Source organism: Corythoichthys intestinalis, chromosome 16 (assembly GCF_030265065.1).
Source record: "Corythoichthys intestinalis isolate RoL2023-P3 chromosome 16, ASM3026506v1, whole genome shotgun sequence".
Classification (NCBI taxonomy): Eukaryota; Metazoa; Chordata; class Actinopteri; order Syngnathiformes; family Syngnathidae; genus Corythoichthys; species Corythoichthys intestinalis.
The window spans coordinates 14,942,272-14,961,045 of record NC_080410.1 but is presented as its reverse complement, the minus strand read 5'-3'; the positions used below and the strand labels follow the sequence as shown (position 1 = coordinate 14,961,045).

Here is an 18,774-nt window from a genome sequence, read left to right as displayed (position 1 = left end):
TTCCACTGGCGAAGGCCATCATTCTGTCACTCTACTTCCTCTGAGCTATGTATGATAAGCATTTCCCCTTTGACATGTGAAAGTAGAACCAAACGCCAATACAGATGCTCTCAACTGTGTATTTTATACTCAAACACCCACATAGGCAACTACGGGGATAATTAACACCAACTCGACATGCATTTTTGACAAGGAGAACGCAAATTTGAGACTTTAATAATGTAAGGTTTCCTCTGCAGCTGAACCAATTATAGCTAACACTCCTTTCGCTTTTTGACTATCATTAGAGTTAAAGAGTGGATTTCATCAATTATTTAGAAACAGTTAAAAAAAAATCTCATTGAGCTTAGATAGTTATGCTGCACATAACACTTCCAAACCATTCATTAATCATTATTTAATAATTAAGATCAATGCGAAAGGACAAAGATAACAAAAACTATGTGGGGATGGTGGTGTGGCTAGCAAATGTAGAATAATGGGGTCAGAATAAGTAGTGATTTTATTTTTCAAAGTGAAATAACTAGTGATTCATGAGAGCATTCTCCACCAGAGCAAGCAATGGTAAGAACAGAATTAGTCTGACAGTACACTACAGGACTACAAACATGGTTGAATTGTTGGAAAACAAAAATAATTTGTTCTCTACTAATGTACGTAGTGTGTGTACCAGTGTGAGGCAGTCAAAAGACAACATTATGCGAATGTTTATGTCAAAGCAGGCTGAACCAAACTGAACCAACACCGTGGGCTCTATATTCATACGAGTTTAAAATCAGCGCTTCTGGATTTTCGTGCAGGCATAAACCTCGCTGCACCGGTTTGGGAATTTATTTCTTTGTATGCTTGATTTTTTACAATAACAAATAAGGCGTTTATATGATTTGACAAAAAGTTCCAATTTTTTTCTCATCTTTCCTAACGACATTCTCTGAGATTTATGGCTTGTTAATAGATATACTGTAATGGTAAATTCCAGAATAAGCAGTTTCACATTAGTTCTCTAGTCTTAAGTGTGTCTCTCACCTCACCAATCTGTTTGCGTGCAAATGCATTTGTATGATCGTGTTTTTATAAATAGTTCATGGTCACCACAGACATGCATGAGTACCTGTGTAAGTAGTAGCCTGAGGGCTTGTGAAGCTTCCTGACTGAGTTTCTTAACACCATTCTTCTCTACTGCATCCATCACTTGGAGTAAGTGATGCTCCCACAGAACCACCTGACTGCCATGCCGCATGAACTGCACAGGACACAAACTAGTTGATAATTGACGTTGCAACAAAAATGGACTTTCATCCACAGATCTGATTTTTAGTGTATGTATTATATTTCTTTCTCACGGATAATATTTTTGTAAAGTAAAACCTCCATGAATGATGCTTGAGTTGAAGATGTGAGGCGCGTGTAACATCTTACAAGTGTGATAACCCTGAGAATGGCTGGGTGCAGGAGGAAGCTCTTTCCTGAGCAATGCAGGGAATAGAGGAGGAATCGACTCCATGGCTGAGAAACCACATAATTGGCTAAAAAATAAAAGCACACAGACAAAACACAACACACACCGATAACTCTGGAAATCAAGAAAAAAGATGGGGATGTTTCGATACATGTATTTGTAAAGGCCTCAAAGCATGTATGACAACCAAATCATTTTGCAATGTCAAGTGAAGCAGAGGTGGCATCATACTTGATAAAGCTATGGACGCTTTTTGTGAAGATGAGGAGAAAAGTTAGCAACGGCATGGACAGGTGAGGGACGTCTGAATGAGGCCCACTCGGGAATGTCCTTCTATTTGATGGGTAAATTAGATGGGAGCTACTTCAAGCACAGAACTTTGCCATGGCCATGTAAAGCCATCATGCGTGATCAAATTCACCAAAACCTTTTCTTCTGAAACGGATCTATTGTACATATGAGTCATCAGCTAGAAATGTCATGATGGAAAGTGTCGACGTCTGTTGTGCTACTGGTTTGTGAAATATAACTTCAGACTGAAAGAATTGTAAGAACACGGATTTTTGAAGATTGATGAGAATGTATGTATTATATTCATTGTTTAACTATGTAAGACAGTTGAAAACAGTTTTACTTTTAAAATGCCAACCTGGAGGCAATTCATCAGTCATTCTCTCGCTCAGGGAATCTTTTACATTACACTGTAGAGTCGAGATTTGAATCACCAACCCTTTATTCACAAGACAACCATGTTCCACCATCCGAGCCTTAGCTGTATTTGCAGTTTTATTATTATTATCAGCAAAGTGCAAAAGAAGAAGTATTGTTACAATGTCTCTTTGTTGATATTTTAGTCAACAGATTCGTGCTACTTCAATACAGTGCTGGCCAGAAGTATTGGCACCCCAGCAATTCTGTCAGATAATGCTCGATTTCTCCCAGAAAACGATTGCAATTACAAATGCTTTGATAGTAATATCTTCGTTTATTTTGCTTGCAATGAAAAAACACAAAAGAGAATGAAAAAAAATTAAATCAGTATCATTTTACACAAAATTCCAAAAATGGGCAGGACAAAAGTATTGGCAGCCTTTGAAAAATCATGTGATGCCTCTCTAATTTGTGTAATTAACAGCACCTGTTACTTACCTGTGGCACATAACAGGTGGTGGCGATAACTAAATCACACTTGCAGCCAGTTAAAATTAATTAAAGTTGACTCAACCGCTGCCCTGTGTTCTTGTGTGTACCACATTGAGCACGGAGAAAAGAAAGAAGACCAAAGAACTGTCTGAGGACTTGAGAAGCAAAATTGTGAGGAAGCATGGGCAATCTAAAGGCTACAAGTCCATCTCCAAAGACCTGAATGTTCCTGTGTCTACCTTGCGCAGTGTCATCAATAAGTGTAAAGCCCATGGCACTGTGGCTAACCTCCCTAGATGTGGACAGAAAAGAAAAATTGATGAGAGATTTCAACGAAAGATTGTGCGGATGGTGGATAAAGAACCTCGACTAACATCCAAAAAAGTTCAAGCTGTCCTGCAGTCCGAGGGTACAACAGTGTCAACCCGTCGGCGTTTGAACGAAAAGGGACTCTATATTAAGATACCCAAGAAGACCCCACTTCTGACCCAGAGGCATAAAAAAGCCAGGCTGGAGTTTGCCAAAACTTACCTGAGAAAGCCAAAAACATTTCGCAAGAATGTTCTCTGGTCAGATGAGACAAAATTAGAGCTTTTTGGGAAAAGGCATCAACAGAGTTTAAAGGGGAAAAAAACGAGGCCTTCAAAGAAAAGAACACTGTCCCCACAGTCAAACATAGCAGAGGTTCCCAGATATTTTGAGGTTGCTTTGCTGCCTCTGGCACTGGACTGCTTGACCGTGTGCATGGCATTATGAAGTCTGAAGACTACCAACAAATTTTGCAGCATAATGTAGGGCCCAGTGTGAGAAAGCTTGTGTCTCCCTCAGAGGTCATGGGTCTTCTAACTGGACAATGACCCAAAACACACTTCAAAAAGCACGAGAAAATGGTTTGAGAGAAAGCACTGGAGACTTCTAAAGTGGCAAGCAATGAGTCCAGACTTGAATTCCATAGAACACCATTGGAGAGATCTGAAAATGCCAATTTGGAGAAGGCACCCTTCAAATCTCAGAGACCTGGAGCAGTTGGCCAAAGAAGAATGGTCTATAATTCCAGCAGAGCATTGTAAGAAACTCAGTGATGGATATCGGAAGCGGTTGTTCGCAGTTATTTTGTCTAAAGGTTGTGCTACCAAGTATTAGGCTGAGGGTGCCAATACTTTTGTCCGGACCATTTTTGGAGTTTTGTGTACAATGATCATGATTTTTTTTTTTTTCATTTCATTCTCACTTGTGTTTTTTCATTACAAGCAAAATAAATGAAGACATTACGACCAAAGTATTTGTAATTGCAATCATTTTCTGTGAGAAAAAAAATTGCAGGGGTGCCAATACGTTTGGCAAACACTGTATGTTCATATGTCACATCAATGTCAAATATTTTCAAAGTTTCTTTGTTGGATATCATTAATGGTGAACAGCAAAACTCTAAAAACAAAACAACGTGAAAGGTAAAGTATTACACAGCCGCTTTTAAAACAGGGTTAAACTGGAGGAGTTTGCAGTTTTCAAGTTGCTAGCAAAGTTTGATTGTAACCTTACTGCACCCGCCCCCGTGTCTCACTCCAAACCAAGGGCTCTCATTAATGCTGGGCTTGGAGTTAACTTGTAAAAAGCTTTGCTTCCCTGTGGCAAACTTGACCTTGCACTGCTCAGGTTAACTAGCCTTAAACAAGCACAGAATTGTTAAATCACACCAGTGAAATTTAACATATTTAGGTCACGCAGACTTATGCTGTCTTAATTTTATATATATCCCATATTCAATAACGGTTTCAGAACAGTATAAACTGACTATGCAGATCAAATATTAAGTTCCAAACATTATTTAGCCATCTGACCAAGTGAACAAAAAATACCACTCCAGGTTTAAAGATCTCACCTTTTTGAACTTCATTCGATTTGAGGCAGACTAACAAAAATACTTTTGTATAAAAAGAGGACCACAGAGTCAAGGCAGCAGGGATACTGTTTGTGGATACAGTGGACAGCAGAGCACAGGTGCACATCCGTGGTGAAACATTTTAACCAGCGCTTGGCTCTGCGGAAAGAATGAGCGCTCTGCACTTGCTCCTAGCACCCTTAGTCTTGGCAGCGTTTATGTACACTGAAAACACTAATATACAACTTAATTAATATGATAAGTGAACCAAACTCAATTTTTATCAACCTGTTGTAAACACTCATTTTTAAAAGGTGAGTAGTAATTTGAGGCTGGAAAACATACCTAACGTGAAGTATTTCAATTTAGTCAAATTACAAAAATTATTTTTTGTACCCACTGTTCTTTCAGACATGCGCAGATCTGCCTTGTCTATTTCGTGCTTTTTCTCACACCACGCTGAACCACACGGTCAATCAGAGCTGTATTCAACACCTTCACTTACTACACATCGATTTGGTAAGTAAATATTATGTTATAAACAATCCCGTTGCCTTGTTGTATATGGCAAAGTGACGATTTATAAGAGAATAAAATATTGTAGCTAGGGTTGTTTCGATCATGTTTTTTTTTGCTCCCGATCCGATCCGGATCGTTTTAGTTTGAGTATCTGCCGATCCCGATATTTCCCGATCCGATTCCTTTTTTTTTTTGCTCCCGATTCATTTCCAATCATTCCCGATAATTTTTCCCGATCATATACATTTTGGAAATGCATTAAGAAAAAAATGAATAAAACTCGGACGAATATATACATGCAACATACAGTACATAAGTACTGTATTTGTTTATTATGACAATAAATCCTCAAGATGGCATTTACATTATTAACATTCTTTCTGTGAGAGGGATCCACGGATAGAAAGACTTGTAATTCTTAAAGGATAAATGTGACTTTGTATATTGTGACTAAATATTGCCATCTAGTGTATTTGTTGAGCTTTCAGTAAATGATACTGCAGCCATTTAACTTCTGCCCAAATGCATGATGGGAAGTGAAACCATGACTGTGCGTAAGGGCACCAATTGATACAGTATATCTTCTCTGCGTTGGGAAAGAACATAGGGTGATAAGAAAATGATCAACTAATACCTTTCTTCCCCACATTGCCTCCCACGATATTTATAATTGCTGAGAGAGGTATTGTAAGGCTTTAGCCACATAAAAAGTGGCTCCAAAGGCTGTCAAAATTCTCTTTACTCATTACACGCTGCCTTTAAGCGCTATCTATAGGTAAAACAGCGTCTTTATAGATTGAACGCGACAATGCGTGAGTGGGTCGTGCAGCGCATGCGTTAATTATTTGACGTGATTAATTAAAAAAAAAAATTAACGCCGTTAACGCAAAAAAATTGATAGCCCTACTTTAAGCCAAAACTACTCTGGATGAGTGTAAGACATTTTGTCTGTAACGTTAAATACAATTAGAAAACGAATTAAATTTAAAAAAAAAAAAAAAAATTAAAAAAGGCATGTCCGATATTTTTTTGCCGATTCAGATACTTTGAAAATGACGTGATCGGACCCGATCGATCTTTAATTGTAGCGACTGTTATTTATCTGTTCCGCCACAATGGTTGATGGGTTGTGGTGCAAACCACGGCTGAGAGTATTGGTTGCTGTTGTTATGTCATGTGTGTTCTGTTCAATAAAGTGTGCTGCTTCTTAGGGTTGTGCTGTGTATGGGGCACAAGAACAGCAAGTGTTATTAACAAAAGCCAGTCTCTGTCATTCTTTTCTATGTCGCTCGCTACAATATTTACAGTATATCACAAAAGTGAGTACACCCCTCGCATTTCTGCAGATATTTAAGTATATCTTTTCATGGGACAACACTGACAAAATGACACTTTGACACAATGAAAAGTAGTCTGTGTGCAGCTTATAAAATATAGTTAATTTATTTCCCCCTCAAAATAACTCAAAATATAGCCATTATTATCTAAACCCCTGGCAACAAAAGTGAGTACACCCCTTAGTGAAAGCTGTCAATATTAACATACGTACAACATGTAAACTGTCAATATTTTGTGTGGCCACCACTATTATCCAGAACTGCCTTTACTCTCCTGGGCTTGGAGTTGAACAGAGCTTCACAGGTTGCCACTGGAATGCTCTTCCACTCCTCCATGAAGACGTTGCGGAGCTGCCGGATATTTGAGACTTTGCGCACCTCCACCTTCCGCTTGACGATCCCCCAAAGATGTTCTATTGGGTTAAAATCTGGAGACATGCTTGGCCAGTCCATCACCTTTACCCTCAGCCTCTTCAGTAAAGCAGTGGTCATCTTGGAGGTGTGTTTGGGGTCATTGTCATGCTGGAACACTGCCCTGAGACCCAGTTTCTGGAGGGAGGGGCTCATGCTCTCCTGCAGTATTTCACTGTACATGTCCGTGATCATGTTTCCCTCAATGGAATGTAACTCTCCAACATCTGCAGCACTCATGCAGCCCCAGACCATGACATTCCCACCACCATGCTTGACTGTAGGCATGACACACTTATCTTTGTACGCCTCACCTGGTCGCCGCCAGACAAGCTTTTTAATAATAAATGTATTTTTGCAATTTATTAGTTTTTTTTTAAGTAATTTTAACGTGATTAATTTAAAAATTTATGACCACCCGTTAACGCGATAAATTAAACAGCCCCTAATATTAACATTTGCTCCCAAAAACGTATAAATACATTCTATTTTCAATTGTTTCAGTGTCCAAAAAACTTATTCATACGTCTTACGTTTTTTTTTTTTTTTTTTTACAAGAGGCATCTTTAGGTTCTGTTGCACCTAAATTGCAATACACAATGCTCAAAACTCATTTTAGCAATAAAACTGGCCACTGGAGGGCAGTAGCGCATTTTTCTCGGGCCAAGAAAGTAAGTGAAGAAAAATAGTCAGGAAATGGAAGTTGGAAGGATCTTGTGAAGACGCGTGAGAATTTGAGAAAAATGTGGAGAACGATCGGAAAAAAAGGCAAACGACACTGGAGGAGTGACGGTGACGGCCACAACAGCGTCAGGTTCCACACACGTTCTGCGGAGCTCACGTTGCGTTACTCCTGAGCCCGAAGTTGAAACCAACAATGAAGATGATGAAAAAAGTGAGACGGTTCTTGATCCGGACTCATCAGATTGCAGGGTGCAGCCGAGAGCCTTCCCCGTTGTTATGGGTGCAAATAGTGCAACAGTTCAATAGTTTAGTTATGTGTAAATAAATTGTTACTTTGCGATCAAAAGCTCTATGTGTCTTGTTGTGTATGTTATTTTGTAAAAGGAAAACATTATTCAGATGTTTGGGATGTAACTAAAGCAAAAAATAGCTGTGTTGAACTCATAGTTATGTTTGAAATGTATGCTTTCACAAAAAGCTCAATTTCTCTTTTTTTTCATCAGAAATTTGAAAATTGCTCAAACTAAGCTATTTTCTAATGCTGATTTCTAAAGAATGGAAAAAGATATGAACTAACTTTTTTTTCTGCTGAAAGAAGAGAGTCTAATCTTTCTTTTGGTGGGTTCCAAGTTTATATAGCAATACAACAGAATTTTCTGAGAGCCTTGCAAAATCAGTCAAAATCCAGTAAAACAGCCGGGAGCGAAGGGCCTTGCTCCGGTGTAAATGACTGGGAGTGAATGAGTTAATGGTTATATTTTGAGTTATTTTGAGGGGAAAATAAATTAACTCTATTATATAAGCTGCACGCAGACTACTTTTCATTGTGTCAAAGTGTCATTTTGTCAGTGGTGTCCCATGAAAAGATAAACTTGAATATTTGCAGAAATTCAAGGGATGTACTCACTTTTGTGATACAGTTTTTACCAAATCGATGTGATGTAGGTAAAGGTGTTGAACAGACCTCTGGTTATACTATGTTTGTTCATTTCAAACCAAGCATCAACAAAACATTAAGCAGTATGTCAAGAGCCAAAGTCTCTTGTGTCTTGAATGCATTGTTGAGCATTTTAAAATAAAGTTTAATTCTACTGAGTTAATCCAGTGAGTGTTCTCCCTTCATTTGTTTAGGGGTAGGGTCATTGCTGTTTGAAAATGTGTTATTAATTAAATTAGCATGTTTTGTTTATATTGTAGAATTATTTCAGGTATAAAAATGAAGTTCACCTGCAAATGATGAATGGGCAGCACTAAAGCTAACTAAGGTATCGCTTCAGTACAGAAAATTCAAAATAAAGTTTACTATAATTCAATTATCAAGTTTAATTTGAATTTTTGAAATTTGAAATAATTAAGTAAATTGCATCTAATTAATGTAAGTAACATAAATTACATTTTTAAGGCAGCATGTTGTTGTTTTTTTTCTAATTAAAGTGAACTTATCATATTTTACACTGTACAAAAAATGTACAGTGGGGCAAAGAAGTATTTAGTCAACCACCAATTGTGCAAGTTCTCCTACTTGAAAACATCAGAGAGGCCTGTAATTGTCAACATCAAAGAATTTATTTCCAAATTAGAGTGGAAAATAAGTATTTGGTCAAACAAGCAAGATTTCTGGCTGTCAAAGAGGTCTAACTTCTTCTAACAAGGTCTAACGAGGCTCCAATCGTTACCTGTATAAATGGCACCTGTTTTAACTCATTATCGGTTAAAAGACACCTGTCCACGATCTCAGTCAGTCACACTCCAAACTCCACTATGGCCAAGACCAAAGAGTTGTCGAAGGGCACCAGAGACAAAATTGTAGACCTGCACCAGGCTGGGAAGACTGAATCTGCAATAGGTAAACCGCTTGGTGTAAAGAAATCAACTGTGGGAGCAATTATTAGAAAATGGAATACATACAAGACCATTGATAATCTCCCTCAATCTGGGGCTCCATGCAAGATCTCACCCCGTGGTGTCAAAATGATAACAAGAACGGTGAGCAAAAATCCCAGAACCACACGGGGGGACCTAGTAAATGACCTACAGAGAGCTGGGACAACAGTAACAAAGGTTACTATCAGTAACACAATGCGCAGCCAGGGACTCAAATCCTACACTGCCAGACGTGTACCCCTGCTGAAGCCAGTACACGTCCAGGCCCGTCAGCGGCTCGCTAGAGAGCATTTGGATGATCCAGAAGAGGACTGGGAGAATGTTTTATGGTCAGATGAAACCAAAATAAAACTTTTTGGTAGAAACACAGGTTCTCTTTCTGGAGGAGAAAGAATACTGAATTGCATCCGGAGAACACCATACCCACTGTGAAACATCATACTTTTGGGCTGTTTTTCTGCAAAGGGACCAGGACGACTAATCTGCAAAGGTACCAGGACGACTAATCTGTGTAAAGGAAAGAATGAATGGGGCCATGTATCGAGAGATTTTGAGTGAAAATCTCCTTCCATCAGGAAGGGCATTGAAGATGAGACGTGGCTGGGTCTTTTAGCATGACAATGATCCCAAACACACAGCCAGGGCAACAAAGGAGTGGCTTCGTAAGAAGCATTTCAAGGTCCTGGAGTGGCCTAGTCAGTCTCCGGGTCTCAACCCCATAGAAAATCTGCGGAGGGAGTTGAAAGTGTGTTGCCCAACGACAGCCCCAAAACATCACTGCTCTAGAGGAGATTTGCATGGGGAATGGGCCAAAATACCAGCAACAGTGTGTGAAAAGCTTGTGAAGAGTTACAGAAAATGTTCGGCCTCCGTTATTGCCAACAAAGGGTACATAAAAAAGTATTGAGATGAACATTTGGTATTGACCAAATACTTATTTTCCACCATGACTTGCAAATAAATTCTTTAAAAATCAAACAATGTGATTTTCTGTTTTTTTCCCCCCACATTCTGTCTCTCATGGTTGAGGTTTACCCATGTTGACAATTACAGGCCTCTCTAATATTTTCAAGTGGGAGAACTTGCACAATTAGTGGTTGACTAAATACTTATTTGCCCCACTGTATTTTAAAAAAATCATACACTTGTTAGATCAGTAACGTACGTTTAAATCGCATACCCCTGCCGATTTTTTGCATGCCCGCATAATTGGAAACCGATTAGGTTTATTTTGTCTTTATTTCTACATTACTGTTGTCATTAGCTTTGATTATAGTTAAACAGAAACACAACTGTTAACCTTATATTAGGGTTGTCTTGTCTTTTCCCATGGTTTGAAAATGAGGCTACGTGAGAGGGCTCTATGACAGCTCAAATAGAATCCAACAGTCTGGGGAAGACTAAGATTGGGGCTAGCAGTACAATATACTGAAAGGCCAGAGCGGACATACATTTTCAAATAATTTGAGTTAATTAATAAAAGCAAATTTTACCTGTCTGAGGATATTTCCTCTGAAGGAATCCCAGCACGGAACTTAGGCAGTTGACTGAGGCTCTTAACAGTAGCTCATTCTTCTAAAGGAACAAAATGGGAAGAATTACATATTATTGAAATGCCATGTGACTAAATGTACATCCTTAAGGGAAAGACAATACTTAGTATAGATAACCTTCATGTGAAAGATGGTTGCTGAAACTATTTCAGTATGCAAATAGGGAATTTCTTAGGGCTGATTTATGCTTCTGCGTAGCGGTGACGGCGGACCTACGCCGATAACGCAGACCCGATTTACAACCCTACGCCGTAGCCGTAAAAATCCTGTTACACGTCAATCCGCATGAGGTGAACATCGAAGGACTGTGATTTGTCCGCTCAGAACGTTGTTTCTGGTTCGCCACAATAACACCGCCGTTTTCAAACATTCGCAAACGTCTTCTGTGTCACCTACGCTTCAACATTTGTATTAACAACATTTGTTATTCAATATCGATTAGCTGCAGCTGCAAATACATACATTCCATCTATGTTGCCATTGCTATCAATGACCGGAGGAAAACTAAAGGAATTTGACAAGTCCTCCAAAACCATAAAAAGACAAAGCAATAGCCCTCTAGTGGCATGGCGGTGAATTACAGAGCAACACGTTCCCTTGACGCAGAACTTCGAATGCGCAATGATGGCGAAGGGTCTACGCCATCGCTCCGCCGTCACCGCAATGCAGAAGCATAAATCAGGGTTTAGACCTCTGATAGTGGAGAAAATAACATGTGAACACTTAAAAATGACAGAATGCAGCCATGCTGTAATGTCAGTTACACATTAGTCACATACATACTGATAGACTCGAGGAGGGGTGCATGTGATTATGGGTATTATTGATGTCATGAGGAACTAAAACTACAATAGTACCGGCATTGAAAATAGGTCTACCCCAATGCTGGGCTTTTATTTGCATTTTTCTCTGCTATTACACATCAGAAAAATGAAATTCTGTGTATTTTTAATTCATTAAAGAGCATTCTTTCAGCTGATATGCGTGTGATAAAGTTCATGTCTTTTTCTTCAAATAAAAAATAAAAAAAGAAGGAAAAAGCATATCTAGAGGCTTGACAAAAACATGCTTATTGTATATTTAAATGCAGGCACAGATACAACCAAAACTAAAAATGATAACAGAAGAGCAGCCAGAGAGCTGAGATGAGGACTTAATAATGAATGTTTTTCCTGATGTGGCGGTTCTTTCCTAAAATACTCAAGTAGGCCAGGTGGATATATCAAAGGCAGTCCACTTCTATACTAATCTTCAAGTGGCGAGAACAAGAAAGCACTCAGGAGCAAAAATAGAAGGGCATGGGAGTGCAACAGGTGTCGAGGGTAGAGGTAAAACACAGGACAAATGAAAGATGAGAAGGTGAAGAGGAAGAGATGCTTTCAATTTTTTCCTTCCATCTATCACAGGCATCAAAAGAAAATGACATAATACAGCAACAATGAATAATCAAGCACTAGTATTTTGTTTTAGGATGACTCGCTGATTTAATGAAAGGTCTACACTTACTAGTAAGCTAGTTTATATGTTGCATATCTTGCAGTACTGTCTAAATTTCAATTTAAGATACAGGGCACTATTATTATTCGCTGCACAGTTGTGTGCAGTGGCGGGTTAGTACAAATGTTGGCAATTTAGCAGACGTATGCAAGCCAGTGCATTTGAAAGAAGGGTGGTTTGCTTTGTTGTAGGCGTGCTCACCGCAGACTCCATTCGTCTATGTTTAAAGCTGGGTTCCCTTTGTGACGTGCAAGGGATGGACTGATTGTCCTTCCATGACAGAAGACAAAGAAGTACATAATCTGCAAGCCGACCTACACTGGTGGATGTTTCAAAGTTGGCTCAGAATTGTGTTTTGAAGAAGAACCTGGAGACTGAATCCGCGTTCAACTAAGCTATTCTTCAAATGCTTGTATTAGGGAATGTGATAATAAAGAAATGTGGGAAATTTGTGGTTATAAATGAGTTTATTAATTAATAATTTAGAGTGTTGTAAATGGTATTATTTGTCTGTAAAAATGTTATAAGTGTAATAAGACAAGGTAAGGTATGATAAGGTAATATGGTAAAAAATGACAAAACAGCATTGCAGCAAGTCTGTCTGTGACTACCGGCTCAATGCAGTACAGTGAGCAAAAGTGATTTAAGGAGAGAGAAAGATTTACAAGCTGAGTTGCACTAAAATATAAACAGTAAAGTATACAAGCAGTGGAGGAATTATACTGAATACCCAATCTCCCACCAAGGTCATACAACCTGTAAAATAAGTCCACTGAGAGCAATTAAGAGGCACTGAGCCCCTTTGGAGCCGAGAGGGAATAATGCACCATCTTCAACTTCCAGAGGTGTTTGGCCAACCAAGCCAGGTCCAGTGGTAACACATACCAATGCAGAGTTCAAGTCAACACTGAGTAAGGCCTGCAGCAACCTCAAGTAGCTGACTGGAAAAGAGAAAAATAGGAAAAGGAAAAAATGTATATGTCCATCGTTCAATATAAATACTGCATAATAATACATGGACATTTGCAGCTTATAGTCAGGTAGGCTCTATATTGTGAAATTAATGGTACTATAAAATTTGGTAGCATGTATAAAGACCAGAGTTGGAAAGCAAAATACACTGATTTTAAAATGATTACTGGCTCTCTGTGCATTTACGGATTGATTTGAAAGTGAAATAAATTGACAAACCTCAGTGAGGAGTGTTGATAACATGTCTGTCAAATTTAAAAGTCCAAAAATTGGGAAAATGAGAGACCTCCTCCCAGCTCTGGGTCTTTGTATCCAGCACGCCACCTCACACATAAACAATACAGACATGAAAATGAATCGAGCTTTTGGATTTCTACAAAAATTGAATTGTCAAAGACAGTATAAGCAGGGGTGAAAGTGGCTAGAATTTCTTGCCAGGACTCCCAGATGCAAAGGTTGCCACGGAGCCCGAAATTTTATTTATTTATATTTTTTCTTTCTTTTTTTTTTTTTGTCAAACCTCTGATTTTCATTCAAAATTGTATTTTTTTTTTTTCAACAAAAACAGTAATAACCCCAACCTCCAGCTCCTAATTTTCATTTTCCCTCATTTCCTCACATACTAAATGCCAAATCTCAATTTTAACTACTTAAGAACATAGGACGTATATCAAAGTTGAAGTTAATGTAAACATGTACTTTTTGGTTGTTGTTTTTTTTTAATAACAAAGACATGAGCAACATACATTCAGAAAAGTAAGTACAAATGACATATTATGTAGAGTGAAATGGAATATATTTTGAAGCTCGGATATGAGGAAGCTCATTTCCTCATAAGGAAATGAATAAATAGCCTAACATAAATGAACAAATTTAAGTCTAAAGTGCACACTGACAGCTCAGATGTTCTGAACCTCCCCATGAGAGCAAATAAAACTACATATGATACCGTGTAAGTAAGCCTCCTCATGTCTTTCGTTGCCCTTAAAAATTTGATCCATTTTATGTTGTATTGCCCTTTTTTGTCGCATCAATTCAACCTTTTTTTTGCTGCTCCAGAAAACATGCACATTTGAACCAATCAGAGCTAACTATCGCTGCTGATCACATGTCAGTATGACACCCAATTGAACGGATATATGAGTCCAGGCGTTTTGCTTTGCTGCGTGTATTCGCACATTGACATGACTAATCATTGTCAGACTCAGAAAACTGCAGCAGCTGGGGAAACCTCCATGCCGTTCGTGGAATAAAATAAATAATAAATATTGGTGGAAATGGATGATGCTACACAAGCTCTTTATTATGCTTGCTGTTAACACTTGTGTATATAAATCTGATGTTGGTAGATTGTTTTCTTCTTGGAGATGAAATGTATGTGTGGCAGCTTAGCATTTTTTTTTTTTTAAACATAGCGTTTTGACAGTTGCCGTCATATTTTCGGAATCAAAGCACCGTGTACCGGAACAGCATTCTGGCCCTCAATCTTATACCGGAAATGCGTTCTGGCCCTGTAACTTATACCGGAACTGCGTTCCTGACTGTTCTGGCCCACTTTCACCCCTGAGTATAAGACCTAATAATTTAGGCCATGACTGCATGAGGTCTTGAAAATTGGCTGATTAGTGTTGTGACAATTTATTATTTAGATTTTTTTTTTTTGAATGACAATATTAAGTTTGTTACCTAGCAAGATAGTGTCTGTATTTCTTTTCTGAATAACCATTCGCTGCACAGCGGTTTCCAAGCTCCAACTGAGGATTTTGTGGACCTTAAATGAATGGAGAGATGCATGAAACAATAGAAACTGGTTTGAACTAAATGCTTATTGCAAATATAAGACTTGAATATAAAAAGAATATAAGACACAGCAGTCTTCCTGTATTGTCATTAGTATTTAAGGTCTTTTATGTCATGTGCGTCATTTTTTTCTGTCTTGCTTCTGTGTATGTCAATTTGTAGCCTTATAATTAGATCAGTAAAGCTACAACATGTACCTGGATGGAGAGCTCATGTTGCAAAGTAATGAGGGAGGACAGGAGTAGATGACTGCAGCACAGCAGGGAAGAGGAAGAAGCATCTGAAGAGAGGACGAATGGTGCAGAGGATGAAGACGAGGAAAGGATCGTCTGAAGCTGGTTCATCAGTCCGCAGTTGGAGAGTAGCATGGGGACAGCTGGGGAGGAGAAGGCGCCACATCGTGTGTCAGCATGTGCAGTACTGTAAATGTGTGGTTGCAGGTCAAACACAGGCCTGTCACTGTGTGTGCGCAACTTAATCACCAAAAAACACCCACCCACACGGAGGTGTTAAAACCAATACGCAATAAGTCACTCCACCATGAGAAGATTTCATTTCAAGTTTACAAAACACTTATAATGTTGTTTTACTAATGTTTTAATTTGGGTGAAACCTTTGGCTTGATAACTCCAATTTAGTTTGCTCCTGCTGGGGATTATAAATTTTATATGCTATATACTGTATATTATTCATAAACCCAAGTTTTAGGATACACTGACTAATCCATTAATTAAACTAGCAAGGTTTCCGATTACATCATTGAATTGTAAATGTTCCGCTAAGCAGGGGCGGACTGGTAACCTGCAGCTTCTGGAGGATCACAGAGCGGCAGGTGGACCGTCATACATACATCACTGTTTTTGTCCCCCCTATCCTCTATTATTACCTACAGTTCGCATCCAATCCGACAAGTGGCAGCAATGCGCCTGGCTGTTAACCGCCAATCTAATAGGAGACGAACGAAGAAAGCACACAGTAGCCTACTTTGGTAAACCTTACTCCTTGTGGAAGCAAAATAGCGAGAAGCGTGGATAAACAATATGGATTGTGGTGGCAAAAAAAGAAAAGAGAAGGGTGGCACGGAGAAGGTTAGAGAGAAAAAACTGAAAAAACTCGAGAGCGAAGCATCGAAATGTCACAAGTTGACACACATATTCGCAAGCAGCAGTCTGGTTGCAACGGCCACGCCGGCTAGCAACAGCCCAGCCCCCGGCGATGGTGAGAGTGGGAGTGGCAGCCGCTCTCACGTGCAGCGGGTGCAGGGAGAGACAACAGACGAGGAAGAGGGTAATGATGAGCTGGTGGAAGTTCCCCAGACAAGCGCAGGGCAAGTAAGGAGGGATGTAGAGGTTTACTTGCTAGTTATATTGGCAATTGTTATCCATCAGGTAGCTACATTTTACATGAAACAAATGGCAATTAAAGGGTTAGTGCCAGCTAGTCCATGTCCCCGTTTGCAATCTTGTCAAGTTACAGTATGCTAGTCCTACTATCCCTCTCCTAAGAAAAAATATATTAGCTTTAAAACAACATATGCACACCCAGCAGCAATATTAATTCAGAAGAAATATAGTCTCCTGCCTTTTTCTGGTTCTACATAGATATCCTGAGAGTGCATTTCTCAGTGAGTATTCAAGTTAAAATGTATAATTACAGCCTCTTTTCATTGTGATTTATCATAAATCATACCATGTTTTCTTTGTGCTACAGGCAGTCTCCTGCCTTTTCTGGTTCTACATTAAGACCTGGACTGTGCTGTTAATTTCTCAGTGAGTATTCAAGTTAAAATGTATAATAATGCAATGTGTAGTTCTTCATAGCCGCTTCATTTTTCTCTCAAAGTGCACGAAATTCATGCATTTTACAATAAAATGTAAAAAAAAAAATTCTCCCGTGGGGGCATGCCCCCGGACCCCCCTACAGGGTCTGTGTTTCCCTTTGTACAGTGATTCTTGTGGGCTGGGCTGAGTCAAAGTCCAGGGCTGCTTTTTAGTCCCAGTCCGCTCCTGCCGCTAAGCAAGGTTAAACCACCGAGGCAATTCTGCACATCAAGCATTGAGGGAACAGTCAGTGGAAAACTTTGTCCATACATTGTGACTGTACACTATATTTAATATTTACAGTGTATCTTAAAATAAGTACGGAGTGAGCGTTATGTTCATTATTTTTAACTCTTTAGCTCCATTTCACAAACATTCCGTAAAGTAGATACAGTTGGTATTAAACTGGTAGAGTAGTTTGACATAAATGTCTAAGCAGTTAAGAGTCACCGTGTACTGTAAGTGCAAAATAATGCTCACGCTGGGCATTTTGTCAATTTTTTTCCAGTGGGTCTGAAAAAATGGTTATATTTAAAAAATATAAAATTAGAGCAAATTTAAGTATTGTATTTTGTAATTTATTTCTTATAGGGACTGCCAAGCATAATATGTCCATGTTTAGAAAATCAATTGTTGAACTTCACAAAGTCAACTATCTGACTCATTTCGTCCACTGTCAAAATCTAGACCAGTAGTAATACTAGTCCTTCTCAAAAAATTAGCATATTGTGATAAAGTTCCTTATTTTCTGTAATGTACTGATAAACATTAGACTTTCATATATTTTAGATACATTACACACAACTGAAGTAGTGCAAGCCTTTTAATTGTTTTAATATTGATTTTGGCAAAAAAAAAAAAAAAAAAAAAAAAAGTCAAGAAAAAACAAAAATCCTTATCTAAAAAAATTTGCATATTTCATCCGACCAATACAAAAAAGTGTTTTTAATACAAAAAAAGTCAATCTTCAATTAATCATATCAGCTGTGCACTCAATACTTGGTCTGGAATCCTTTTGCAGAAATGACTGCTTCAATGCGGCGTGGCATGGAGGCAATCAGCCTGTGGCACTGTGTTATGGAGGTCCACGATGCTTGGATAGCGGCCTTAAGATCATCCACAGTGTTGGGTCTGGTGTCTCTCAACTTCCTCTTCACAGTATCCCACAGATTCTCTGTGGGGTTCAGGTCAGAAGAGTTGGCAGGCCAATTGAGCACAGTAATGCCATGGTCAGTAAACCATTTACCAGTGGTTTTGGCACTGTGAGCAGGTGCCAGGTCGTGCTGAAAAATGAAAGCTTTTCAGCAGATGGAAGCATGAAGTGCTCCAAAATCTCCTAGCTGCATTGACCCTGCCCTTGATAAAACACAGTAGACCAACACCAGCAGCTGACATGACACCCCAGACCATCATTGACTGTGGGTACTTGACACTGGACTTCAGGCATTTTGGCATTTCCTTCTCCCCACACAGCAAAAATTAAAGAGTTGAAATTCCAGGGTTAAACATTTCAGAGTTGATTTCAACTCCCAATGTGTCATTTTAACACCATTGTATTTAAATTGGGTTCAGTGTTGGAGTTATTTGAAAGAGTTGATCATGTCAATGTTATCCAACTCAGTCCCGAGTTAATACCACTCAATTCTAACACTTTCTGGTGTAATGGTTAGGTGTCTGGAGTCATTTTAAATAGTTGATGGAAATCGGAGTTAATACTACTCCCAAAGTGTTGTTTTAACACTGTCTGGTGTAATGGTTAAGTGTTTGGAGTTGTTTTTAATTGTTGATTCAAATCACTCCGCCCTGGAGTTGA

The 18,774-nt window shown here is 38.9% G+C and overlaps 1 protein-coding gene across 7 annotated transcripts in view; it reads right to left on the bottom strand.

Moving 5' to 3' along the window:
• LOC130904477 (meiosis inhibitor protein 1) overlaps positions 1 to 18,774 on the bottom strand; it is a 76,837-nt gene that overhangs the window by 2,691 nt on the left and 55,372 nt on the right. For 6 of the 7 annotated variants that reach the window (XM_057817243.1, XM_057817240.1, XM_057817244.1 and 3 more), the window contains 6 exons: positions 15,339 to 15,517; positions 15,028 to 15,112; positions 13,126 to 13,310; positions 10,813 to 10,894; positions 1,369 to 1,526; positions 1,112 to 1,243 (listed from right to left, as the gene is read on the bottom strand). In XM_057817243.1, the coding sequence (XP_057673226.1) occupies positions 1,112 to 1,243; positions 1,369 to 1,526; positions 10,813 to 10,894; positions 13,126 to 13,310; positions 15,028 to 15,112; positions 15,339 to 15,517 (821 nt within the window). The remainder of the gene's footprint in view (positions 1 to 1,111; positions 1,244 to 1,368; positions 1,527 to 10,812; positions 10,895 to 13,125; positions 13,311 to 15,027; positions 15,113 to 15,338; positions 15,518 to 18,774) is intronic. The other variant, XM_057817245.1, reaches the window with a different exon arrangement.